The sequence below is a fragment of the Miniopterus natalensis genome, chromosome 4 (assembly GCF_054644295.1).
Source record: "Miniopterus natalensis isolate mMinNat1 chromosome 4, mMinNat1.hap1, whole genome shotgun sequence".
In the NCBI taxonomy this organism is placed as follows: Eukaryota; Metazoa; Chordata; class Mammalia; order Chiroptera; family Miniopteridae; genus Miniopterus; species Miniopterus natalensis.
The window spans coordinates 9,023,631-9,045,624 of NC_142084.1; the positions used below are offsets into that span (position 1 = coordinate 9,023,631).

The 21,994-nt window shown below is 54.8% G+C and overlaps 1 protein-coding gene across 2 annotated transcripts; it reads right to left on the reverse strand.

The window, feature by feature from the left end:
• Nucleotides 1-893: 893 nt before the first annotated feature.
• On the reverse strand, nt 894-21,879 carry PNPLA6 (patatin like domain 6, lysophospholipase). Of its 2 annotated transcripts, XM_016217440.2 has the most exons (33): nt 21,801-21,879; nt 20,520-21,044; nt 20,273-20,355; nt 20,020-20,117; nt 17,886-18,026; nt 17,640-17,799; nt 17,238-17,318; nt 16,903-17,031; nt 16,452-16,532; nt 16,201-16,363; nt 15,898-15,981; nt 15,513-15,622; nt 15,250-15,417; nt 15,085-15,162; nt 10,808-11,013; nt 10,463-10,594; nt 10,253-10,376; nt 9,765-9,878; nt 9,480-9,555; nt 7,781-7,921; nt 7,526-7,589; nt 7,086-7,254; nt 6,697-6,879; nt 6,423-6,541; nt 6,074-6,230; nt 5,694-5,810; nt 5,537-5,606; nt 4,983-5,099; nt 2,744-3,045; nt 1,791-1,907; nt 1,505-1,601; nt 1,287-1,396; nt 894-1,168 (listed from the first exon to the last, which is right to left on the reverse strand). In XM_016217440.2, exons 2-33 carry the CDS (start codon nt 20,749-20,751, stop codon nt 1,094-1,096), a joined length of 4,098 nt encoding a protein of 1,365 aa, XP_016072926.1. In that variant the 5' UTR covers nt 20,752-21,044; nt 21,801-21,879; the 3' UTR covers nt 894-1,093. The 2 variants fall into 2 exon arrangements, with proteins under 2 accessions (XP_016072926.1, XP_016072927.1); XM_016217441.2 differs by lacking the exons at nt 15,898-15,981; nt 21,801-21,879 and having other exon boundaries at nt 7,781-7,924; nt 20,520-20,663.
• Nucleotides 21,880-21,994: the final 115 nt, after the last annotated feature.

The following is a 21,994-nucleotide window of genomic DNA, read 5'->3' on the forward strand; positions in this document are numbered from 1 at the left end:
CAACTCAGCCCCTCCTCCCCCACTGACCATCAATCTCTATGTTCTGCCAAATTTTAGTGCAAATGTTTCTTGGGCATAGTCCCTCCTCACAGTCTCCACGTCCACTGCCTAATTTAGGCCTTGCCATCCCTTCCTGGTCTTTGGCCTCCAGCCTTGCCCCCTCCTACCCATCCCCTTCTGGCAGCAGAGTCCAGTAATAGAAACACCTGATGAGGCAGACACCATCAGCATCCCCACTTCACAGATGAAGCAACTGAGGCCCAAAGAGTTTTGATAAGGGGCCCAGGGCCGCCAGTTAAGAGGCCAGACTGGGGTTTCGCACAAGGCAGTTTGGCTCCACAGTCTTAAGCTCTTAACCAACATGCCAGGACAGTGAGCGAGAGTGAGAGCGAGAGTGCACAGCAAGGACCAGCTCATTTTGTGTAACCTCAGCTGAGCACACAGTAGGGACAATGCCCGGGAAACTGATAATAAAGCTATTAAGCCCTGTGTCTGCGTGTACATGTGTGTGTACATGTGCACGCACATGGGGTGTCTTGCAGGAAGCAGGCTCAGCAGCGCACATGGTAGGAACATACAGAACACTTGGAGTACCGGCACACAGTACAACCAGCCCAGAGCAGTGGAACCTAGTAGGGAAAATGAGTGGCGTCAGGACAGGCACCCAGGGACATCTGGCATCCCTAGGGGGTACATGTGGCATTTGGAGGCCCTGTGGTCTGGAGCCAGCACTGAGTGGGACTACAGGTGAATTCTGGGATAGCACTCACAGTTCCTGGGGCTCTGTCTGAGGCTGGGTGCAAGGGTCACTGTGACAAGCTCCAGCCCCAGCCATCCTGAGCATGGAAGGTGGGGCGAGATACCCCCTGAACCCAAAGATGACATGGGCCCACTTCCAAGAATAGGTTTATTGGGAATGACTGTTCAAGGGTCATCAGTGCAGTGCTGCCCCTCCTCTTGGAGGTGCAACCATCCAGTGTGTGGGCCCTGGAGGTCCAGGGACACCCAGGGAGGTCACAGGCACAGTAGCAGGTAGAGGGGGAGCAACCCCTACAGGGCCACCCCCAGTCCAGGGGGACCACTTTGCAGGTTCTCAGGTGTCTGCGGTCGCGCTGGAAGGGTCCTGTGGTACACAGCGCCGGTGCCTGAGACTCGACTTCTCCTCCTCCTGCAGGAACAGGAGTGCCACACGCACACGTCACACAGAATGGTCCCCGGTACATGTCACTCAGCACATACCCACCGCGTCATCCCACCTTGTGGGGCCCCGGGTAGCCTACTCTCACCATCTCAGAGGCAGTGCTGGGGCTGGCACCCTCGGGAGAGCCACCTTCGTCCCGTGAGCAGTCAGGCCCTGCATCCTCCTCGTATTCTGTCAGGCAATCTGACTCCTCCCCTAGGATTCGGGGAGCAGCGTGAAAGTGAGGGGACATGGGCTGGGCGGGCATTTCCAGCCATATCTCATTGACCCCAGGCCTAGCCCTGCCCCTGGAGGCCCGCTCACCATCAGCACAGCCATCGGAAACGTAGCTGGTGGGGGGCTCGATCCGGGACACAATCTCCGCCAAGTCAGTGAAGCCAGAACTGGGGAAGGCCAGCACCTGTGGGGTGGCGTGGGTGGGGCTCTGAGCCTCCATGGTGTCCTGAGGTGTTGGGGGACTGGGTGTCTTGGGGACTTGGAGATCCTGAGGGGAGTTCCCTGGGGAGAAGAGCTCAGCGAAACCCTGGGAGATCTAGGGTCATGTGAGGTTTGGGAAGACCCAGAGGGGCTGGGGGAGTCCCAGGCTTACGTCTGCACGGCGGCTCTCAATAAGGTCAGCAGACCGCCGGTCTGTGAGCATCTTTTCAATGACGTCGCCCCGGCTCCAGCCCCCAAACACAGCCTTCCCATACTGGTAGCCCACATCCTGCAGGAAGCAAGGGGACTGAGGCGATCCATTCTGCAAGTCCCCCAGATGTTCTCTGCCTTGTCCTCTCTGCTTATTCCCACTTTGCCTGCCCCTTCCCTGGCCCCTCAAAAGCCTGATGCTTTGGGGCAGCTGGCATTTGAGACTAACCCTATTTCAGAGTCAGCAATATGGAGCACACCTGCCCCCACGTCCTCCATCCTGTGCCCCTACCAGACATTACCAATCAATCACTCCACGTTCTTTCCTACTCATCCCCATGCAGTGTGCCAAGCACCAAATGACGCGAGATGGTGGTGGGCAACCTTATTTCTAGTCCTCCAAAGGTGGCAGTGCAATTTGTGGAGATCACCACCTCCTATACCCACAACAGACACCGCTAACCCATCAGGCGCACTTTCCCAGTTAACCCTGAAGGAGCATCAGATGTTTCACTCAGCTCTCTGGGCAGCAGCTAACAATTTCAGGTGGCATGAGCTATGGCACATTTTTCAGGGCCAGTGGCACATGACATACACACTGCTCCATCCCTCCCTTTTTTGTGACAGACATTACCGGTTGATCACTGTTCTCATTCCCACCAATGCAGAAATCTCTACACAGTGCTTTGGGCAGTGCAGCTGGCACGTAAGAAACTTGGTTCCTACATAGCATGTGGGCAGCATATGCCATTGCCACAGCAATGCAGACAGCACTAATGGATTACCATTTTATTCCCCACAGTTCCCATTTGGGAATGGAGTCCTAGAACCCTTGCCTTTGTGTTGCTCTGGGCTTTCAGTAGTAAAGCTCTGCCAGCCCCCCACAGCAACACCAGGCCACTTCCACCCACTCACATAGATCTGGTCGAACTTCCCGAAGTCCATGGTCTTGAAGCAGTCGATGGGGGGACGCAGGTACTCGCAGTAGGAGCTGGACTTGACGACCTCCAGCTGACGTACGCAGGACACGTACGCTAGGCGGGACTGAATCTCAGCCATGTCTGGAACCTTGATCTTGTCTGCCCATGGGTTTAGCCGCTTCCACAGCAGCCACCAGCCAGACAAGCTGTCCCCGTAGGTGCTGAGGTCTGTCTCGTCCTGGCTCCCCACGTCAATGGCAATGACTGTCTTGGCACCCATGCTGCGGGCGATGTCCGCTGTGGGGCCAGGGGGTCAGCGGGCGGGTCCCCACCAGGGCCCAGAGCAGAAAAGTTCAACCCAGTCCCACAGATACCATCATGCAAATGGTCACACAAAACAACCCATGCAAACAACATGTTGGCATGCAAATGGCATGGAAAATGATGCCAATGATGTGGAGGAGGTGGGATCAGATGTTGGAGCTTTTAGATGTGAGGAACCATGGCCAGAGGGATGTAGGGGATGGAGACAGAGGGATGAAATTGCTGGGGGGAAAGACGCGAGGTCAGATATGTGGAAGGAGAGTAATGCAGAGAGAGAGTCACAGGGACACCTGGGAGACAGATGGAAGGATCAGAGACACAGGGAGACAGAAAGAGATATGAGGAGACTGAGGGGTAAGAAAACAGAGAAACACGGGAGTAAAGACAGCAGGAGACAGAGCCACAGAGAGAGGAATGCAGAGGAACTGAGTTAGCAAGAGATTTGGGGGAGAGAAAGAGATCAAGAATTAGAGATATGGAAGAGAGAATTTGGGTAGAAAGAGGGGCCTTGGGGCTGTGACAAGAGAGTTAAAAGGAGGGACAAAGAGCAGGAGAGCAGGAAAGCAGGACAGAGGAGGTGATGGGGAAGGGCCCAGCAGGGAGGGTGGTGTGTCCATGGGTCCATGTGGACCACTGAGGGTCCCTGAGTGGGTCTGGAGGAACCTGGGGGGACAGGGACAGGGTCCTACAACCAGGCTCATCCGAGAAAAACAGTCTCTGTCAGACTTTGCCTGTGTCCCTCACAAACTTCTTTTTATGTCTGAGTACACGTGCCCATGTCCATGTGTCTTTGCGCATCTATGTGTGTCCCTGTCATCTGTGTGCATCTCCTGTCCATGTGCATTTGTGAACACGCACACCTCTGGGTGTGTCTACATCTCTGTACACATCCCTGGCCATCTATGTATTCATTTAAGTCATCGTGTACCTAGATCAACATCTATGTTTCCTTGTGTGTCCAAGTATGCCTAACTATGGGTTTGTACACACATGAAGGTGTGTGGTTGTGTTAGTGCAAGTATGTGTACAGAGTGCCTATGCAAGAGTTGGCAAATCTGTTCTGGAAAGGGCCAGAAAGCAAAAATTTTGGCTCTGCAGGCCATATGGTCTGTGTCACAACTACTCAACTATGCCACTGTGGCACAAAAGCAGCCACAGACAGTGAGTAAACGACTGGGCGTGATTGTGTGTCTATAACATTTTATTTACAAAATCAGGCAAGGACTGGATTTGGCCTAGAGGGCAGAGTTTGCCAACCCCTGGCCTATGAGATTGCAACTGTGTGTGTGTGTGTGTGTGTGTGTGTGTGCATCTAGTAAATGTGTCTACTGTGTATGCATGCTCTGGGTATGTAAAATTTTAAGTTGCAAACCTGCCTGCCTCTTACTGCACACAAGTCAGAGGGTATAAGTGAAAGCTTAACTTGGTCTTATAGGTGCCCCACCTATCTCCATGTGTACACTTACGCACATTTTAGAAAGCATGCAGGGTTGATTTCATTAACACACGTTTATATTTGTGCATGTGCACAGAACCTTGTATACACGAGTACCCTACCTGCCATCTGAGCATCTGTGACAATGTACACGTGAGCACACGCATAGCTGCTGTGCACGCAAAAAGATGTCCCGTTCTATCCCCATGTCCCGTGTTGTGTGCATACATATGTGTGTGCATCCATTTGCATCTTATATATGGGTTATACTTTCCAACTGCACATTCCTGTCCTTGGCCCATCCACATACCTGCTGTTGCATGTAAGTGTGTGTGTGTGTCCAAAGCCCTGCACAGGTCTGCTTGCACACGTGTCCTCCTGGGCGCCTGTCTGCATGTGTGCCTGTGCATGGGCCCACTCGCTCAATTTGCCTGTGTGCATGTGTGTGCACATGAGCGAGCGGGCAGCCACTTGCCTGGCAGGTTGTTGATGTAGCCGCCGTCCATGAGGAGGTGCCCGTCCTTGGGGTCGCACAGCGGGGGCAGGTAGCCTGAGAGCGTCATGCTGGCACGCACGTATCGCCATAGGGAGCCTGCCCAGCGGGATACACAGACACAGACACGCACAGACACTCTCAGACACGCTCAGAGGCCCGGCCAGCCCGGTGGGCTCGCTGACCTGGCACGTTGTTGACGTAGCACCCGTCCACCAGCAGGTGCCCGTCCTTGGGGTCGCACAGCGGGGGCAGGTAGGGGCAGTAGGAGGCACTGGCCCGGACGTAGCGCCACACGCAGCCTGCAGGGATGGCGTGAGGGGGTGAGGTGCCTGACTATTCTACTGGTCCCCACCCCTGAGGACAGACATACCTGGGACCTCTGGGGCATTAGTGGGTGACGGTTAGTGCTCGGCAATCAGGTCAGGATGGATGGTCACTCATGTTAACAGTGGCCCAGACACTTGGCTGCCCTCCCTGCACCCCTGCCCCACGCAGCCACAGTGGATGTTGTGGGGCCGGCCAGAGACACCCACCATCTTTATGAACACGCATGGCCGAGGCAGTGATGTCTGTAGTCACGTTGAAATATGGCAGCCACAGGTCCTATGGGGACAAGGACCAAGGTTGGGGAGGAGTGGGGACACCTGTGGGAAGGGACAGGGACAGAGCAGGGGTGGGGGGAGGGCGCACCTCAATCTGCTTGTCTTGGAAGACGCGGTGGATGCTACGGTTGAAGGCTGAACCCGTGAACATGGACGTGACCGGGTACGTGAGGTCCAGCACAGGCTCCAGCACCGAAGTCATGCTCTAGGGGCAATGGGGCCAGCTGGGGTGAAACAGGAATCACTTGGGGTCACTAATAAGTGGTCACTAGGAATGCTGATTGCTCAAGCTGGAAACTGGGGTCTGGGGCCACTAGCCAAAAGGTGACAAGGGGTCATCCAAAGTCCTGAAGATATTTCTATAAGGGTCCACAGATTAAATCAGGAAAAGGTCAGGAGAAACCCAGAAGCCCCCGTGGGACCATGTTTTAGGGTACTCCTGGGGTGGGGAGTCTCCCCAACACACACCTTGGCCCACTCCCGGGCCCGCTGCTTAGTTCGGCTGGCGCTTCGCTCTTCTGCGTACAGGGCCCCAATGAAGGAGCCAATAGAAGTACCGCCCACCAGGTCGACCGGGACCCCCGCCTCCTCTAACGCCTTCAGCACCCCAATGTGCGAGCAGCCCCTGCAAGGGGAAGGGGACCTGGTGACCCGCTGGGAACCCCTTTGGCTGCACCCCCAGGAGAGTCCCTTCTCCCAGCTCCCCCACTGGCCAGGAACAAGGTGCCAGCCCCGCCCCCTGGGGACTCTCACCCAGAGTAAGCTCCGCCCTCAGGCACCAGGCACCGCCCTGCCAGCGCTGGCCACACCCCCTCACCTGGCTCCGCCCCCGCCCAGCACCAGGGCGATGGTGTTGCCGGTGAGCACCCGCGCCAGGCGGGAGAAATCGCTGTGCCGGTCCGCGCGCCTCGAGAACACCTTCTCGTACAGCTCGTGCTGGGATGCGGAGAGAGGCGACCATGAGGACGCGAGTTAGGAGGCAGCATCGGGATCTCTAGGCCCGGGTCTGCAGGTCCCTGAGCCACACCCCTCCAGTAGCCACACCCCAGAAAAGTCTGAAGAGGGATCTTTTCTTTGGATCCCACCCTCACCAGCTTGGCAGGGCTGCGACGGGAGAAAAGGCGGCGGGGACAGCGCAGGTGCAGGTGTCCCGAGCACCAGCTGCGCATGTTGAGCCACTCCACCGTGCGCGTGGGGCCCGGGCCCTCCTCCCGGTGCAGCAGGACAAGCTGCTTGAGGGCGCGCACGGCTGTGTTCTCCAGCATCTGCTCCAGCTGCAGGGGGGCGGAGGGCGGGTGTCACCAATCACCAGTTGTTTCCTCCTTGACCAACACACCAGGCTGAGCTCAGGACCCTAGGATTTTGCTGGGACCCTAGGATTTTGCTAAGCCCCACAGTGAGGGTGCATGTGGCCTGGCACAGGCACTGGATGGGAGGGGACGGGTCCCAGGAGTAGGGTCACTGTGCATGGTCTCCAGACCTGGCCAAGAGTGGGCTCCTGATCGCCCAGGCCCACGATGAGAATGCAGTCAGCCTGGCGTAGGCAGCGCACGGTCCAGGGTGTCAGTGACGAGTCTGTCTGGTAGAGCACGATGCGGTGGGTGTCCTCCTGCTGGGCCAGCCACCCTGACAGCCGAAACTCTTGGATGCTGGGGTTGGGGCGGGGGTGGGGAGGTCATCCTGGGCTGGTCAGGAGTCACATGGCCCCAGAGACCATTATAACTCCACTGTTGGGGGGAGAGGGACCTAGACACCCAGGCTCCCACAACACATGCCCTCCAGGGGTGGATTCACCCCACAGACTAGATAGTTGGGGTGCATGCTCCTCAGTTCACAGTCTAGATCTGGAACTGGATCTGAAAGAATCCTAGACTTCAAGCTCATCCCTCGCATCCCCACCCCCTGCACCCCAACACATACCTGTCTAGTGCAGAGGCACCCAGACGTGCCCGGATGATGTCACTGTTAAGAAGGAGTGTGGGGCCTGAGGATGGGTGAGGGAGTGGGGTTAGGAACCCAGGTCAATAGAGCTGGGGGCCTCTCCCAGAACAGAATACCCCCCACTCCACTCCTGTGGCCCTTTTCTGCCCCACTCCCCATGGACCCACTGGGCATCTCCACTCTTTGGCCAATGACCCACCCACATGCACCTCGCCCCACAGAGACAAAACTGACCAATGGCTTGCAAAGCATGCTGCAGCTCCAGTGTGAAGGCCATCATAGGCACCTCGGCACACACAGGCAGGACTGCTACCGTTGCCAGGTTGCTGGCTGGGTTGGTGAGTTCCGAGTGAGGGGGGACACCCAGTCCTGAGCCTGCTGAGACCCCCAAAGGATGAAATCTGTTATGCAGTCCTGTGTCTGAAGAGGGAGACCCTTCTCCTCAGAAGGGTCTCCCTCTGCCCCATGTCCCTCAGCTGCGACTTAGAGAAACCATAGTGAAGGACGCAGATCCACAGCTTGATAAGACTTGGCCATCCAACCTTCAATTTTGGCCCTAATGTCCTCAATGGCACTCATTAAACAACTCTACAACCGTTCTGATTCTCCGCTGTGCCTCTATGTACCTATCAGTGCCCCACCCTATTCTGGCCTGGGTGCCTCTGTCCACTGAAGGGACTTGAACACAAAACTAAGCAGAAACAAATAAATCTTTGACCCAGCTTCTCTGCTAACACCTAAGACCCCCATTAACCTCCATCGCTTGCGTGAACCTCTCACTGTCTCCAGCTGCTTCCCATACCAGTTTGAACAGGCTCAAATGCCTTTCCGGGGCTCCCAGCCCCTATGACACTTGCCCTGGCCCAGTTTCTCCCCATCACTCATTTTCCTTTTCAGAGTGTTTCAAAACCTCCAAACCCCGTGTGCAGAACCTTCGATGTTCTCTTCAATGTCCGGCCCCATCTCATTTATCAAGTCTTACCTCACTGTCCTCTGAAAAGCTAGTCACCCTCAATCAAGACCCTCTTGATTTCTTCACAGTACTTGTCTGATGTTTTGCCTGCCGGACTGTAAACCCCCTAGGACCTCGTCTGCCTGCGCACTCTCCCACCCCTGAGCCAGGCATAGCGCCTAGCACATACTGGGTGCTCACTGGAGAATTCCTTTTCTGTAGAGCATCAACAGAGAGGCTCTTGAGAGCCCAAGACCTTAAAGTCTCTGGCCCCAAGGCTGCCCAAGAATCATGTCAACGGTGGCTCGAGAAGATGGGAGGGAATGAACAGGCATTTCTACACATGACTCAAGATGGGGGAGTGAGGAATCCTGATGGGGGGTGAGGGGGGAACAGAACACGACCCTGGGGTCAGGTGGTTCTTGGCTGCTGCTCACCATTGCCACCACTGGGGAGCCAGGAGTCAAGGCTGGTGGGGCAGAAGCCCCTGGGGTAAAAGGAGGCATAGAGGTTGACAATCTCAGTTCCTTATTTCCATATACCTCAAATCCAACTTCCCTTCCCAGTGCACCCTAGCTTATGGAAACCACACCTCCCAGCATTCTGGTAGCTTCAGAGGCCCCAAACCAGCCCACCAACTCCATTTCCCAGCATCCTCTGCTCTAGGAATCGTACTCCATCCCTCAGCCAAGCCCTGATGCCCAGAACAAATCTCTAAAACTCTGCCCCCTCAACAGGACTGGTATTTTAGATTCCATAAACAAACATGCGGAGTCTAACATTCCATGTCCAGCATACCCAGGAACCCCCCAGCGCCCTCCCAACAGCATGCGGGGCCTTGAAGCACACACTTCCTTCTTCAAATCCACCCAGAGCTGGTCTGTTTCCCAGCTTGCCCTGGGTTTAGGGCTCTCTCTCCCAGCTCGCCCCAAGTGTGGGAATACATCCCCCCAGCATTCCCGGGGAACTGCCGGACCTCACCTGGGAAAGGTCCTTGCAGCTGCTGCAAATTCCCCAGAATTTTCTGGCTCAGCAGGTGAATGAGGCGGGTCACTACCTGGGGCGTTGGAGATGGGTCCAGTGAGGCTGGAGGAGCAGCTGTGCGAGCCCCACCTTTCCTTCCCATTCCTCATGCCTCACTTACAAGAGCCCCCCCCTTCACTTCCCCATTTCCCCACGTTAGGCCCTGCCCCCTCTAGGGCCCTGCCCCCACTCCATCAGCCCAGCCCCCATTAGGAAACCAGCCCCCATCCCACTGAATCCCACCTGAGGGTACCGTCGTTTGATGTGGCCCAGGGTGCCCTCGGGGAGTTTGGCCAGTTCTGTGTCGCGCACCGCGTGCACCGTAGTGGCTCGGGGCTGCCGTGTCAGCGCTTCCACCTGGGGGACCATGTGCATGACCACAGCTGCTTGGTCCAGGAGGCTCCGGATAAGTAAGGGGGAGGCCAAAGAGGCAGTTCCGCTCTACTAGGTATCCCACAACCCTGGCTACCCACCAGGGCTCTGAGGAGAGGGAGAGTACAGGGATCCACCCGGGCGGGGGGCCCTTCTTGGACGGAGAGAGGTCTGGGGACAGACCAGAATCACCACCCCATGAGGTTCCTCCACCCCCACCCCAGGAAAGGAGCTGGGAAAAATGGCCTGGGCGAGGTCACAGATGTTCACCACCCCATCAGATTACCCGGGATGCTGTGTATGTTGGGGGCGGGGAGAAAAATGGGGCTGGGAGAGATCAGAGGTCAGTGTGTGCTCACCACACCGATGAGGTCACCGCGGCCGTACTCGCCCACCAGCTCCTTCTTGCCGCTGCCGCGCTGGATGACGCTGCGCAGCCGCCCATTGAGCACTATGTAGGTGCAGTCCGAGCGGTCGCCCTGTCTGGGGTGGGGGGCGGGTCATACAGGATCCAGCCGGGTCTCAGGGGGGCCTGAGCAGCGAGGTGGGGGCGGGGGCAGGGGCTGCACCTGTACAGCGCTCGTCCAGCCTCCACGGCTGTCCAGTCGATGGCAAAGTCCATCTGGCGCACAAATGGTGACATCCTCGCAGCCACCGTGTGCGCTGCACTCAGCACCACACTGGGCTGTGCGCGCATGATCCTGTAGACAAAGGGCGGGGGTGCATGGGCTGGGGGTGTCCTGGAACTGCCCTTAGGGAGTGTACAGGGCCGTGATGGCCTGAGGTGGGATTGGAAGAGCTGAAAGCTGCCCTGTTGAGGTGTAAGCTGTCCAGAGGGCTGGCTTCTTCCATGGCAGAATGGAGTCAGGGCCCTCTAAATGCCAGTCCCACCCCAACACAGGGCCCAGTCGTACTCATAGAAGTCGCACTTGGAGATCCGCAGGAAAGTGCAGTCCCGCTGGGCTCGCAGTGTGAAGATGAGGGGCTCCCCGGTGAGCACAGCCAGCTGCCCAACCAGCTCCCCGGGCTGTGCTACAAACAGGCACACGTCCTCAGCCTTGTCGATCATGCGCTGATAGACATGCAGGCAGCCCCAGAGGATGAAGTGCAGGCTCACATCCTATGGGGGCAGGAACCAGGAGATGGGCACAGGGCCAACACTTGCACCCTCAACTCAGGTCAATTCACTCCTTAGGAAGCTGAGGAGGGAGTGAAGGCTTTGCATAGCTCAGGTGAGCAGCACACATATTTCTCCATATTATTCAGGACCAGCGCAGACATTGCTAATGGATCACCAAACTCCTGAGCCCAAGATTACAGTCCATGAATTCTTTTCAACACAGCCAGCAAGAGGCTGCAAGGACGGGCTACATGGGGGCGCGGCTCAGCTTAAATCCTCTTTGCTCACCTGGGCAAATGGGTACCCACACGGAAGAATAAAGTTGGAACCTCACCTTATACAATATCAAAATGGATCAAAGATGTGAATATAAACTAAAACTCTAAAGCTCTTCAAGAAAATATAGGGGTCTTCATGACCTTGAATTTGATAATGGATTCTCGGATATGAAGACCAAAAGCACAAGCAACAAAATAAATCAAAACTTCTGAACTTCAAAGGGCACTATGACGAAAGTGAGTGGACAGCTGCACATCATATCTGCTAAGGGTCTTGAATCCAGAATTTATACAGAAATCTTATAACTCAATAATAAAACACAAATAACCCAATTTTAAAATGGGCAAAGGATCTAAATAGACACTTCTCCAAAGAGATATAAGCACATGAAAAGATCATGAATCATCTGGAAAATGCAAATCAAAACCAAAATGAGATGCCGCTTCACCTGGCCAGCATAGCTCAGTGGTTGAGCATCAAAATGTGATCCAGGAGGTCATGGTTCAATTCCTGGTCAGGGCACTTGCCCGGGTTGCAGGCTCAATCCACACTGGGAGGCGTGCAGGAGGCAGCCAATCAATGACTCTCTCATCATTGATGTTTCTATCTTTCTCTTTCTCTCTCTCTGAAATCAATAAAGACATTAAAAAAATTTTTTTTGAATAAAAAAAATGAGATGCCACTTCACACCCACTAGAAGAGCTAGGATCAAAAAATGTTAAAGAGAACTTGGAAAAATCAGAACCGTCATACACTGCTGGTGGGGATGTAAAATGGTGCAGCCACTTGGGAAATGGTACTCAAAGAGATAAAAGTAGAGTTGCCATATGACCCAGCAATTTGACCCTTAGGTATCTACCCAACAGAAATGAAAACATATGTCCACACAGAAATTTGTGCATAAATGTTCATAGCAGCATTATACGTAACAGCCTAAAGGTAGAAAATAACCCAAATGCGCATCAACAGATAAGTGGGTAAGCAGAATGCCCAATATCCACACAATGAAAATTACTCGGCCATAAAAAGGAGTGAAGCACTGACACGTGCTACAATGTGAATGAACCTTGAAACCACGATGCTCAGTGAGAAGCCAGACACAAAAGGCACAGAGTGTGTGATTCCAGGTGGGGTGGGGTGGGGTGAGGAGGTAGGAGATTGATAGCTAAAGAGTATGGGATTTCTTTTCAAGGTGACAAAAATGTTCTAAAAGTCATAGTGGTGGTGGTTGCACAAGTCTTAATATACCAAAAACCACTAAATTGTACTCTTTAAATGGGTGGATTGCAGAGTATGTGAATTACATCTCAATAAAACTGTCACCTTTTAAAAATAATAAAACTATTGTTTTTAAAAAATTAAAAATCCCCTGTTCTCGTTCCATTGTTCTACTCCAAGAATGTTGACTTCCTTGTTTCCTAGAGAACAACATGTTACTTCCCACCACAGGATATTGGCACAAGCTGTTCCCTCTGCCTACAATGCTCTTTCTTCCCCTTACACTTAGTTAATTCCTTCTTAGCTGCAGGTCACTTCCTCAGAGATGCTTCCCTGCCTAAGCCAGATTTTACAGAGCTGAGAACAGCTCCTTATGTCTATGCACTAAGCCTGTAAGATTTTACATCCTTTGAATGTAATATCCACCAGAACTGTGGGCTTCAAAAGGGCAGACCTGTTTTTTCTGCCTCTGCAGCAGGCAGCACAGGGCCTGGGACATCTCTGTCCAGCAGGACCTAGGATACAACAAATACTCAGTACAAACAGGTGCCCCTCTTCTCTCTCGTTAGCCTGCCTACCCAGACACCTCCCTTTTCTACCCTTTTATAAATAAGGAACTGAAACTGCCCAGATATGGAAAAATTTCTTCCTCACTCACCATAGGAACCTGTCTGGCACCTCACAAAGCCCCAGTGAGCACCAAAACACTGCAAGGGCTCCTGGGAGGGGCACAGCCCCAGGAGATATACACATACGCTGGAACCTTCTAAGACAGAATTTCTAGACTGTGTCTGGGATATGAAAGGAAGTTACTAATATTAGGCTGTCATTTGCCATGAGGTTGGGAAGCAAGTTTCTTTACATAGGACTCCTCAGAGCCTTGAATATACTAATGATGTTCACTGGGAACTTCCACAAAGAGATAAAACAGCCAACACTTCCCAAACCTATTTGGCCACGGATCCCTTGTGATATAGGTGTTTCTTGAAACACTCTGGGAAATATTTGTGTAAAGCACAGTTTCTCAACCTTGGCATTACTGACATTTTAACTAAACAATTTTGCTTAAGGGGGCTGTCCTGTGTGTTCTGGCATCCTTGGCCTCTAACCATTAGATGCTAGTAGCGCCCTCCAAAGTGAATAAAAAATGTGTCTGTGTTGCCAAATGTCCGCTGAGGGACAAAATTCTCCCAGGTAGAAAACCATCAGTGTGAAGTTTCATAGGGAGGAACAGCACAGTAACGCCCCTAACAAAGTCAGGAAGACCCTGAGAGGCCTTGAGTGGCTACAAGCCAGCGATCGGTTAGCAGCCAGGCTTGGGTTGAGCCCAACAGGGTCTCCCAGGTAAGCAGGGCCCAAGAGCCCCCAGAACAGCCACGGGATGACCACACTTCCTCAGCTCATTCTCAAGAACCACAAACAGCTGGCATAGGCATCACCCAACTTCCTCTGCAGAAAGGAGCCCACCCTTGCAATAAGTAGCTCGAGGCAACAGCTGAACAAGCTGATAGGATGATGTAACAATACTCTATCCAGCTAACAGGCCAGGCACCCTCATTCCACCCCTCAAACAGCACTTCAGCCTCAATACCTATGTCAAGTTGCCCTCTGTGTCACCCCTGAGCTGCTGCTCCACTCCCTTCCCCAGGCTTGTCACCCTTGTACACCTTAGGCAGCTCAGAACTACTTCCTCTTTAATGCTAATGGACAGTTAGTGTAATTACTCCATTCCACAGATGAGGAAGCAGAGAACTTTCTAGATGACTTCCCCGAGGTCACACAGGGAATCTGGACAGAGTCCGGACTTCAAATCTAGCCCTTGCCTCCAGAGCTCTCTTCCTCAGTGCTTCCTGATACAAGATCATGGCCCCAGTGTTCCCATATGGAGAATAGAGGGACTGATTGGGCAGAGTTTCCTACACCTCCAGGTGCTACCAGCAGGCAGTGAAGTCCAGCTCCTGGGGCCAGTTCATGGCCTCTGGGTCCCACTTCCAATTTGTACACATTTATCAAGTGCCCATCCCAGCAGGGGTCCAGGATTAGATGTTAGAACATCAGGGTGTATTACAGAATCAAAAGTTCAGAAGCCCGGCCAGGCGTGGCTCAGCGGTTGAGCATCGATCTAGGATCCAGGAGATCTCGGTTCGATTCCCAGTCAGAGCACACGCCCAGGCTGCGGGCTCCATCCCCAGTCAGGGGCGTGCAGGAGGCAGCTGAACAATGACGATTCTCTCATCACTGATGTTTCTATCTCTCTCCCCCTCTCCCTTCCTCTCTGAAATCAATAAAGATATATTTGAAAAAAAGAAAACAGGTTGCAGGAAAGGCCAAGGCAGGTAAGAGAGATCTAGGGGTTGGAGTCCTAGCAAAAAAGTTCAGGGGTTGGAGATCAAAGGTTGATTGGTCCAGAGGATAAGGGGTGGGTAAGCTAGGGGTCAGTCATAGGATCCGAGCATCAGAGACTGCATATCATAGACTAAGAGCTCTATACATAGGGTCAAAGAGCAAGGATCAGAGATCAGAAGGAGGTCTCAGGTCACAGTTGTATGGTTCAAGGTCAAGTGTCAGCCTCACCTGGTCCCCCTGGCGGGCAATGATGGTGCCAGCTTTGGCATGATGTAGCAAGACTCGACTGTTCAGGAGGGTGGGGTCCTAGGGAAGGAAGGGGGTTGAGATTGGTCCAGCCATGCATCCCCCACCCTCCACCTAGCCCCTAGCACCTGGGCCAAGGACACCCACCTCAATCCGCATCAACTTGGCCAGCTCCCGTTTTGCAGCCTCAAAGATGCTACTGGTCTGGCGGCCCTGGTAGGGCCCAAACAGGCAGCCACCGGTAGCTGACTCATCCTCGCAGTAGCTGTACTCACAGGCACCTGCTGGCTGCTCCCGGGGCTCCTGAGTGGGAGTCTGCACGGGGGAGGGCCTGTGACCTCCCTGCTCCCACCCAACTTTCCTCCTCAGGGGCCTCCACCAGGGGAAAGGCAGAGAGGGCAGGGCCTTACCCGAACAGGGGCTACCGGGGGCCCCCCTGAAGCCTCTTCTTGCAGAGAAACAGAAATCCGGCCACGTTCATATGCCATGTCGAAGTCCGAGCGGGGACCTCCCTGCAAGCCTGAAGTAAAGACAAGATTGACCACAACTGCAGTCTAAGCAAGCAGTACCAGTGTGCCACTGCCACATCCATGCAGACGTGACTAATCAGGCTGCACGCCCTCGGAATCCTCACCACAGCTGGGAGGGCATTATTTCAATGAGCACCCATGAAAAAGTGAGCAGAAGGTGCTGCCAAGGTTTCCATTTCACAGATAAGAAAAACAGAGAATGGCCAACCTGCAGTCCAACCCAGAAGTTTGATGGCCTCCCCCCTCCCGGCCCAAGGCCCCAGACCTGAGATGTCCACTGGCATGGAGATGCAGCGACTCAGCAGGGGGGCCGAGGGGGCTTCCAGGGATGTGGGCTTCACCAGATCCCCTGAGGGAGACACGTGTTCAGGCTCCTACAATTGGGACTGGGGAACTAAAGGGGGCCTGGGGAACAGTCAACTCAGAGTCCCTGGGGACTGGGAGATTAGGAAAAGTAATTCCAATGGGTCCATGGGGCTGAGTTCATGGGTCCCTGGGGGACCAGGCAGGAGATCTGGGTACCTAGCTAAGAGGCCACTGCCGCTCCAGCATGGGTCATCTCAGGTACCTGCAGGTCCAGGCAGAGGGGCCCCAGTGGGGTCAGGTGGCCGGCCAGGGGCCTCTCTAGGCTCCTCAGTTGCTGAGGTGCTGACAACACGCTTGGAGCCTCGCACAGGGCTGGTGCGGGCTGGGAGGCCGGGGCTGGGGAAGAGGCGCAGGGGTTGGATCTCCTGCGGGCAGAGAGCACTGCTATGGCAAATCCTGGGAGGCATGTGCCATTCCACCATTCCAGCCCCCTCTGCTCTCTAAATAACTCACATGGCTGAAGAGCTCATTGGTCAGACCCAGGTAGTTGTGGAGGGCCAGGAAGGTGACACGCTGCAGCCTCACCATGATGATCTGTAGGAGCATGGTCAGCAGGTGTGGGACCAGAAGAGAGGCAGGGCCAGGAAGGAAGTGAGTCAGCAGAGGGGGTAACAGGAGCCAGGGAAAGTTGGGACCAAGCAGTAAAGGGGTGGGTCATGAATGGGGAAGAGGTTGAGTGGAGCCAAGGCCAAGGTTGGGAGGACTACAGGGAGAGCAGAGGTGCCAGGGAGAAACCCATAATGAGGTGACAGAAACCTGGGGGGATGGGTCAAGACAGCTAACATGATGAGTCAGGCAGCCCAGAGGTCAGGGCTGATAACACAACGTGAGAGACTGCTGGGTGTCAGCTCACGGGTGCCTGTGATGGGTGGGGATCAGTGGAGGGAGGCAAAGGCCCACTGACCTGCACCACCCGCACCAGGCTCTCTGGGTACTTGGTGAAAACGGCAGAGAAGGCCTCCACTGGCAGCCGCAACACAGTGGAGTCTCTGGCTGCACGGGCAGACACTGTACGGTGGGGGTGCTGGTGACCCTGGGGATGCAGGGGGCATGAGAATCAAGGTCAGGGGCTGTGAGCTCCTCCCTGCTCCCCCCAGCTCTTCATAACTCTAGTGCCTTGAGGCAGTATCCAGGGCATATCAGAGACTGGAGGCCTGCAGGGAGACCCTCTTCAACCCAGTCCACTGGTTGTGGTGTTGTAACCCCAGCCTCCGTGGCCACCCCAAACTGATAACTCACAGTGATGACATCCAGGATGCTCAGAAGGCTGTTGACGCTGTCTCCGGGGACCACTTCCTTCACCACACACTCCTTCCCATCCTGTAACACATGAGAGTGGGAGTCAGGGCAGTGGCCAGGGCTGCCAACCAGCATTTCATCTCCAACCACAACACTGGCCCTCACACTCACCCAGTGATCACTGATGCCCTGATCTCTGACCCCAATGAACCTTCCGACCAGCACCCATTTCTTGGCCATAACTAACTGCCCAACCCAGATGCCCTTGGGCATCTGTTCCCAACTCCTGTCTGCACATCTCAAATGGCCACCAACCCTACTGACCGACAGCAGTGCCTGTCCCCAGTGGCCACTGCATCACTGCCTATTTCCGTGCAGTCCCCCCTTGGGCAGCCCACTTACAGGCCCTGGCAGGCAGAGCTCCAGCAGCCCGTCTTGCACCACGTAGATGCTGGCATCTGGCTGGCCTGGTCGGAAGACGTAGTCACCCTGGCTAAGCCGCTGGAAGATCATGTGCCGGCAGAGCTCCAGAAAGAGCGGCTTCTCGAAGTGGCCCAGCACCCTATTGCATGGGGGAGGGGAGGAGGAATGCAGGAGGTCAGATCAGCACCCAGCTCTGCAGCCCCCAACCTGCAACCTGACACTGACCGGACGTTCTTGAGCATGTAGAGCACCTCGGAGGGCAGGTGGGAGTTGGCCAGGTCACCCTCTGTCAGGTCAGCCTCGAGCACGGCAGGTGGGGGCTCCTTCCGCTGCAGTGTTGGAGTCTCTTTCTGGATACGTAGGATCCTGGTGGGAGGAGAGAGGTATGGGGGGAGCAGGGAGAAGGTACAGGCAGACCTAAGACCCCCACACATCCTTTCCCCCAGGTCACACAGAACAGGGGTCAGCAAATTCTGGCCTACTGGCCAAATCAGTCCCTCAACTTCTTTTTTGTACATAAAGTTTTATTGGCACATAGGTACATTTATTCATGTACATGTCTGTGGCTGTTTTCATACTAAAACAGCAAAGTTAAATAGCGATAGCAGAGTTATATGCGGCCTGCACTGCCTAAGATGTTTACTATCTAGCCCTATACAGAAAAAATTTGCTGATTCCTGTAAAACCCCAAGATCATCTCTCCACTAGTCACAGGGCCTTGAGATGGATCCTCTAGTTAGACCCCTGACATAGCTTCCAAGACACGGGAAGACCTTAGAAAAACACCTCTGTTTGTCATGGGACCCCTGACATAGTCCTTCCAGTAATCACAGACCAGACTCCTGAGATAGCCTTTCTAATGTTGGCAGACCCCTAGAGTAACTTCCATTATATGAGACCTCAGATACAGGCTCTGTTTTTTATTCTTTTTTTTAAAAATATATCTTTATTGATTTCAGAGAGAGGAAAGGAGAGGGAGAGAGGGAGATAGAAACATCAATGATGAGAGAGTCATTGATCGGCTGCAGCCCACAACCTGGGCATGTGCCCTGACCGGGAATTGAACCCCAATCGCCTGGATCCTAGGTCGACGCTCAACCGCTGAGCCACGCCCGGCTGGGCGGGGCTGTTTTTTATAAGATCCCTGAGATAACCCTTTCTCCCAGGTCTCAGAGAACCCTGAAATAGCCCCTTTGATGGTCACAGAAACTCTTGAGATAGCACTCATTACATGTGGAGAATCTAGATATAGCCTCTTTGCTATTCATGGACCTGGGAGAGCCCTTCCCTGCAAGTCAGTTTCTACTGATAGCCCCTGTACTGGTCACAAGATACTTGAGATAGACCCTCTAGCATGAGCAGTTCCCTGAGTTAAACTCCATGATATAGAGAAATCCAGATATAGCTCCTCTTCTAAACAGGGAGGTACTTGGGCTAGCCCTTCCCCAGGCCACAGATTCCTGAGCTAGCCCTCTGATAGTCATGACATTAGGGTAGCTCTTCAAGGATCTGCAGACACTGAGATGTGGAGAGACTCAAGATACATGGAGACTCTGATCATGGAGAACTAGAGACTGTCCTTCTCAAGTCACAGAAAGTCCTGTGATAGGACATATATTGGTCGTGGACAGCCCTGGGACGCCCCCTTAGTGTGAAAACACCCTTGAGACAGACCTTCATGTCTCATGAAGTGAGCCCCATGATGTCAGGAGACCCCAGAGCCAGCTCCCAACTTAGAAAGATCCTTGGAAAAGCCTTCCTCAGAGGCTCTGAGAAAGTCCTTTGCTAACGACAGGCACCCCTGAGACATCCTTCCTATGTTTCTAGTGCAAGAAGATTCTTGAGATAATTCCTAGGAAACACAATCCCTTACATAGCTTCCTTACTGTGAGAAGAACTCCAAGGTAAGTGACATAGAGAGATGTTTTCTGATGTAGCAAGACTGCTATGATTACCCTTGGATAACAGAAGCTACAGATAGCCTTTCCAGCTGGTCACAGAAATACCTGAGATAACCCTAATGAGGAACCTCTTGTGTGAGGAGACCCATGAAATAGCTTACACAGAAACTCCCCTACTATATGGCCAGGTGTCAAGAGATATTGACTGAAGAGCAAACAGCTCATAGGTACCTCAGGGAGAGATATCACTAGTAGGGGAATATCACTGAGATAGCCCCTATGGGATAGAGAGACAGAGACAGCCTGTCTGGTATGGGGGAGCTCCGGGACAGCCTCCCTTATGTGGGAAGACTCCCCAAACAGTGCACGGGCTTGAAAGAAACTCGAGATAGATGGGTTGATCACTCCAAAGGCCATGAGGTAGCCCCCAGAACCAGGTATACTTAGCACAGCCTTACTTCTTGGCAATGTTCAGCATCTTCAGTTTCTTCTTCATGCGTGGCCTGGAAGTGGTGGAGACGGAGGTGTCCACCAGGGAGGAAGTGGACTGTGACACCTAGGACAATTAAGGGGTGAGGCTAGGTCAACTGCCAGCTCAGGTCCTGGGGAAGTGGGGTTTCATCAAGGAGCAGGAGTTTACAAGAGCCGTAACTAAGTCCAGGGCAGGGCTCCTGTGGGGTCAGCCGGAGCCTCAGCTGGTCCTAGACTCACCTTCCGCATAATCTTCCGGCCATAGAAAAGCACTTTGTCCCTCTTCCGGAACCGATACCGCGGGCCCTCGGGGGCTGGGGTTTCTGGGGTAAGGGGAGAGGGGCGCCCTGAGCTCCGCGGAGTCTCCGCGCGGCCGGAGGCCGGCACACCGCGTGCGGACCCCAGCAAGTCCAATCTCCACCGCCTCCGAACCCGCGCTTCGGCTCCCCCCACGCAGCCTCCCCTGAGGGGCCCTCCGGGTCCTCACTCGGCACTCGAAGCCTCCGCACTAGCAGGAGGATGAGCACGGCTGTGACCAACACCGCGACGCCGGCCCCGATCATCACGCCCAGCACCTGCGGGACGAATGGCACGGGCTGCGCATCGCATACCCGCCCCGCCGAGCCCTTCCCGGGGGCCAGGACGTCCTGGACTCCATCCCACTGAGCCACGTCCGCCCCCGAGAAGTTCTCAGCGGCCCGTGGCCTCTGTGTCCCCATCTGCAGAATGGGCCAGCGCGACTCCCTCCCAAGGAGGGGGTGGGGGCCGGCGCGACTCTTCTTTGCGGCTCCGCGGCCTGCGCGCGGCGCACGCCGGGAAACATAGTTCCGCCAGAACACACACCGCCCAGTTCCTGCGGGGCTGCGCTGAGCACGCCGGGAGTTGTAGTCCCCACAGCGCCTCACGGCCCCCGATCTTTACCATCCCAGTTTGCAGCGGGGCGTCCATCAGCTGTTTCTGGCTGGTGGTCCACAGGTGGTCCACAGGTTTGGTAGTCCTGAGTCCTAGGAATCTAGAAGCAGGACGAACCTGTCACTCTGGGCCCGCCCCGTCCCTGCCACAAGCCCAACCCCTTCGTACCGGCTGCCTCGGCGGAGGACCGCTAGAGGAGCGCTGCGGCACAGAGAGGTGGGGCAAATTGACCCCCGGGTGCGGCTAGGGAGTGAGGCGTGTCTCCCGCTCCCCGTCTTGCTCTCTTCACCTATGCACCGTGCGGACCAGCCGCTCCACCTGTCCAACTGCCACCCTAGGGCCAAAGGGCAGCCGGCCAGGCACCCACTGACAGCAGCCAGTGCACGTAACCGGGGATGCTGGCATTACTGGGGGCACTGGAAAATTACTGAGATTCTGGGAAAAACGGAGCTGGGTGGGCACGTCCCTGGGGTTGTTCGAGCGTAAGAGCGGACCTAGGGAGGGCGCCCGGGCTCCTTGGAGGATACTGAAGAATGCTGGAATATTACTGGGACTTTTCTGGGAGGCTGAGAATGTTTCTGGTTTTGCTAGAGTATTAGTGGGAATTTAGAGTAATAACTGGACCCTTGAGACATTACCTGGAAAATTCATCGGGGTGGGGAGGACTAGACCCCTTCCACACTAGGGCGCACCTAGCTACCAGTGCGGTAACACTTGCGGGAAACCAGGGGAATGAGAGCATCAGGAGGTCGGGGGCTACCAGAAATCGGCGGCGGGACAGGTCTTGGGAAAGCTGAGGACTCGCTAACTACTCTCGAAGGAACGGCCGGAGGGGGTGATGGAAACCCGGACTCACCCAGAGGCCGCAGCCCGGATCCACTGTGCGCTAACACCGCTAGAGTTCCGCCCAGCACACCACCACGGGCATGGCCCCTTTAAGTTATTCGCCAAAAGGCGCACCGAAGCCCCGCCCCGTGCCATGCTGGAAAGTCTCCAGGAGCCAGCCGCGCGGAGCGTAGCAACGCCTTAAAGGGGCTGAAGACCAGCTGG

Coding starts and splice junctions, on each gene's coding strand:
- PNPLA6 (XM_016217440.2), bottom strand. CDS start 20,751: ATGGGGACACAGAGGCCACGGGCCGCTGAGAACTTCTCGGGGGCGGAC. Junction 6,880..7,085: donor AGGAGCCCACTCTTGGCCAG/GTCTGGAGACCA, acceptor GCCCCCCTGCAG/CTGGAGCAGATGCTGGAGAA. Junction 1,397..1,504: donor TTCCGATGGCTGTGCTGATG/GTGAGCGGGCCT, acceptor CCCGAATCCTAG/GGGAGGAGTCAGATTGCCTG.